Source organism: Triticum dicoccoides, chromosome 7B (assembly GCF_002162155.2).
Source record: "Triticum dicoccoides isolate Atlit2015 ecotype Zavitan chromosome 7B, WEW_v2.0, whole genome shotgun sequence".
NCBI lineage: Eukaryota > Viridiplantae > Streptophyta > Magnoliopsida > Poales > Poaceae > Triticum > Triticum dicoccoides.
Genome location: NC_041393.1, coordinates 516,277,112 through 516,280,998, shown reverse-complemented (window position 1 = coordinate 516,280,998; position 3,887 = coordinate 516,277,112). Strand labels below are relative to the sequence as shown.

The 3,887-nt window shown below is 40.8% G+C and overlaps 1 protein-coding gene across 1 annotated transcript in view; it reads left to right on the top strand.

Moving 5' to 3' along the window:
• The first annotated feature begins 430 nt into the window (after window positions 1-430).
• The window catches only part of LOC119337247, a 5,061-nt gene continuing 1,604 nt past the window's right edge, over window positions 431-3,887 (top strand). The window contains exons 1-4 of the mRNA XM_037609366.1: window positions 431-732; window positions 1,882-2,100; window positions 2,725-2,811; window positions 2,999-3,145. Of these exons, the coding sequence (XP_037465263.1) occupies window positions 484-732; window positions 1,882-2,100; window positions 2,725-2,811; window positions 2,999-3,145 (702 nt within the window). The 5' untranslated portion in view covers window positions 431-483. The remainder of the gene's footprint in view (window positions 733-1,881; window positions 2,101-2,724; window positions 2,812-2,998; window positions 3,146-3,887) is intronic.

Genomic DNA, 3,887 nt, shown 5'->3' with positions numbered 1-3,887 from the left:
CGCTAAGTAGTTGCTCTCGCTTGTTGGGGCCCATGGACTAGTGATTGCTTCTTCACAAGGCTCATACCAGGCGCTACAGCGCTGAAGTATGTAACTGATGCCATACTCCCAGGGAAAGCTCGAACGACCTTCAACAAATGTGTACCTACACCCAAAACCGACACAGATGGGTAGGTAGAGAATACCTAAGGGCACGAGACAACTCTCTCCAAAAAACTCGGTAAAATAGCGAAGGGGTGCCCCCTCACAAAAGGGGGCCGCAGTGACCAGGCTCTCGGCACCCGCAAAAAAAAGGGTTCACTGGGCCGTAGGCCGTGATCCCGGACTTCAGGTATGCGTCAGTTCTCGAGAAATAAAAAGTTATTGCCTTTCTTTCTTCTCTAAAAAAAGTGCAGAAGAAGACTTGAACCGTTGGTCGTAACACTTTCTCATAAATCCGTCGTTTTTCGTGTCTGTGGACCTGCTCGACTCCGCGTGGAAGAGATGATACTGGGAGGATCGACCTGCTGCTGCTTCACCCAGCTGCATCCCGCCGCCGCCGCCGCCAGGCTGCGCTTGCCGCCGGCACGCGCCGCGAACACCTCCTCCGAGCCGGCCGCCGCGCGCCTGAGGGCGGTGCTCGAGCAGGTGGACGACGAGCTGCGGAAGGGGAACGACGAGGCCGCGCTGTCACTGGTGCGCTGCTCGCAGGGGGAGGGCGGCGGGCTCCGGTGCTTTGGCGCCGCGAGGCAGGTTGGTGTTCTCTTGATACTGCGTATCATTCCTCGAGGCCTCGTTTTTTTTTTCAGAGACGTACGATTTTACTTGTATGGTTAGTGTGCAGTTTATTTGTAGTTTGCTTGACGTAATGATCAGTTGCATATGCTTTAGAAGTTTAGAACCACATAATTTTGGATAGTTTGAAACTTAAAACAAAGGTTCTTTCACGGCATGCTCTTATAAAGCTTTCCTCCGTCTGGCCCGAATCCGAATCCGATACTAGTATAGTGGAGTACCATATAGGACTGTTTTGTTGGATGGAATTAGTAAGAGTTTTTACGGTCCATGATTTGGATATTGGGCATGGGAATTTGATGTTCCAATCTTACCATTTTCTCCGAAGCCTTGTCACATAGCGGGGACCTCCCACAACTGCATACAAAAGAAAAGAACTGATCCATTTTTACGAGGAAAACCGGACCTAGAAACCACACAAGGCTCGGTTTATTAAAGAAAACTGAGTGAAAACCACCATAACTCCACGGGCTGTGGCCAGTGGCCACACCACCTACCTGTCGCCTATAAAATCTGATCTAGATTTTTTTTCCATCACTGTTTGGAGGGCATTTGTGAATATTTCTACACTGTGGAGTATATTCAAATTACATGGAAAAACTATCGATGGTGCCTAGTGCCAGTCTGCTACATATTTGGCTAGCAAACAATGCAACTTTTAAATTAAATTGATTGACGACAATGCAACTTTGCTAGTATTGACTAGCAAACGAAACAACTTTGTTAAAATGTTACAGTTGTTTTACTGTTGATAAACCAATGTGAATAATCTGCATGAATGTACAATGAGTTGATTTTCATGCTATCATTTATCCAAAATAATGGTCGAAATATTCTCCACCATTGCATGGCCGGCAACTGCAAGTATTTCTATGTTGAAGGTTATATTCAAAACAATTACATGGAAAAACTATTGTTGATCTTTAGTGCCAGTGCACATATTTGACAAGCAAACACTTCAACTTTGCTTCTTTGTGCTGTGTCATTTCCACCTGTTAGAATGTGCTACATTTTGATAAGGAAGAAAGTGAAGCTTTACCTTTATCCTTTTTTTAGAATATTATGTAGCATACTAACTCTACTGTTTTATACCAAAATCTCTATTAGGTACCTCAAAGGCTTTATAAACTAGATGAGCTTAAGCTAAATGGGATCGATACTTCTTCTTTCCTATCTCCTGTGGATCAGACTTTGGGATCAATTGAGAGAAATCTCCAAATTGCCGCGCTTCTTGGAGGGCTTTCTGTTTCATTTGCGTTTGAGCTTTCTCAACTCCAAGCTCTGCTTACGTTTGTAGGCCTATTATTCGTGTGGTCTGTTGATTTGGTGAGTTACTATTTATTTGACTACTCGTCCTTGTAGACCATCTGTTACATATCTTGTTCCTAACTATTTAATTGACTACTCGGCCTTGTGTATCATCTGTTACATGTCTTGTTGCTGACTGGCTGTTGAACTGTTACTATTCGCGTGGTGTTGTTATTTCGAAGCATATGCTTGGGCCATGCGTGCTTTCTGGCTACCTTGTTGCAGTTTTAAGCAACAACCTTTGATTTTTGTATGAGCAATTCATCTCTTAGAGGAAAACTCAATTATCAAAGGTAGTGAATAGATATTCTCTGCAGAACCGATCTGTTCATCTTGTTGGGTGCTTCTTTGGTGCCAATTAGCGTGAGTTTTTGTTCAATTTCGAACTAATTAAGCAGTCCTATTAGTTTGCGTGCATAAACATCCAGCATCATAGCTTCCTAGTATGTTTCTTGGAAGTATGGTCGATTCAGCTAAGTTTATACGTACTTGCAGCCATTTAACTGATTCTTAGGATCACATGGAGAAAAATCCATATAAAGTAATGTAGAACATTAGTGCGTATAAATTTCCCCACAGAAATGGTATAATCACTTGAGTCAACCATCTGCTGCTTGAACTTACATGGCTACAGCTTTCTAGATATATTACAATGGAGGGGCGAGAAACTTGGTTCTTGACACAATTGCTCACAGTCTCAGCGAGAAGTACCACAACAGAGTTATTGAGGTATACAAACTCAATTTCAATAACATTCCATTCTCGAACAAAATTTCAATAATATTCCATTCTTGAACAAACTTTCAATAATATGTCATTCTTGAACAATATGAGCAAACTGTTTGTATACTTTTTCAAGTGTGGTTTAGCAGACATAATCTAAACTATTAATATCCTACATATGGAATATGCGAAGCATGAAGCTGGTCACTTCTTGATAGCATACTTGCTTGGAGTGCTTCCGAAGGAATATACTATCACATCTTTAGATACACTTATGAAACAAGGATCATTGAACGTGCAAGCTGGGACAGCTTTCGTGGACTTTGAGTTTGTTGAAGAGGTTAGTTTTCTAACTCAATTCTTAATATTGTGATAAACTTTGAAGTGCTATTATTCTTAATTAACACACAATACCTACCTAGCATTTTTTGCTCCTTTATTCCACTAGATACACTTATCTCCCTCTCAGTCTTGAGTGTGCATGTCACACCTTCTAAACTATTGAATTTAGTAATAAATTTTATATTTATGCAATACTCTGTGGCTCCAGTGTCGCTGTCACTGTGACCAAGCAGTACAACTCTTCTGTTTCTACTAATGTGTCAAATCTAATTCTGTGCAATAAAAGAATCTGTTAACACTATTTGCTATTTAAGCAGTAGTCAGATTAGTGAAGGGTAGAAAACAGAGATCAATTATTCGTAATAATCTGCAGTCCCCAAATCTTGTACTCCCTTCATTCCATAATTTTTGTTGTGGTTTTAGTTCAAATTTGAGCTAAAACTATGACAAGAATTATGGAAAGGAGGGAGTATATTTCTCCATTCTTTTGTAATGTAAAAACATAATGTTTTATATCTCAGTACAGAGCGAGATGCTCTTCTTTTGCAATTTTATGATACATACAATTCGACTGAACATGGGTAAATGGACGAGCATAGATGAAATGTTTATTGTTAACCACCAACTACTTTGCTAATATAAAAAACGATTGTCTGCTACAGAAAGCCAGTATGGAATACCTGTTGCTCTGCTTTACATTTGTCGATATTTTGTGAGAGGATATTCCCTTTGCGGGTGGG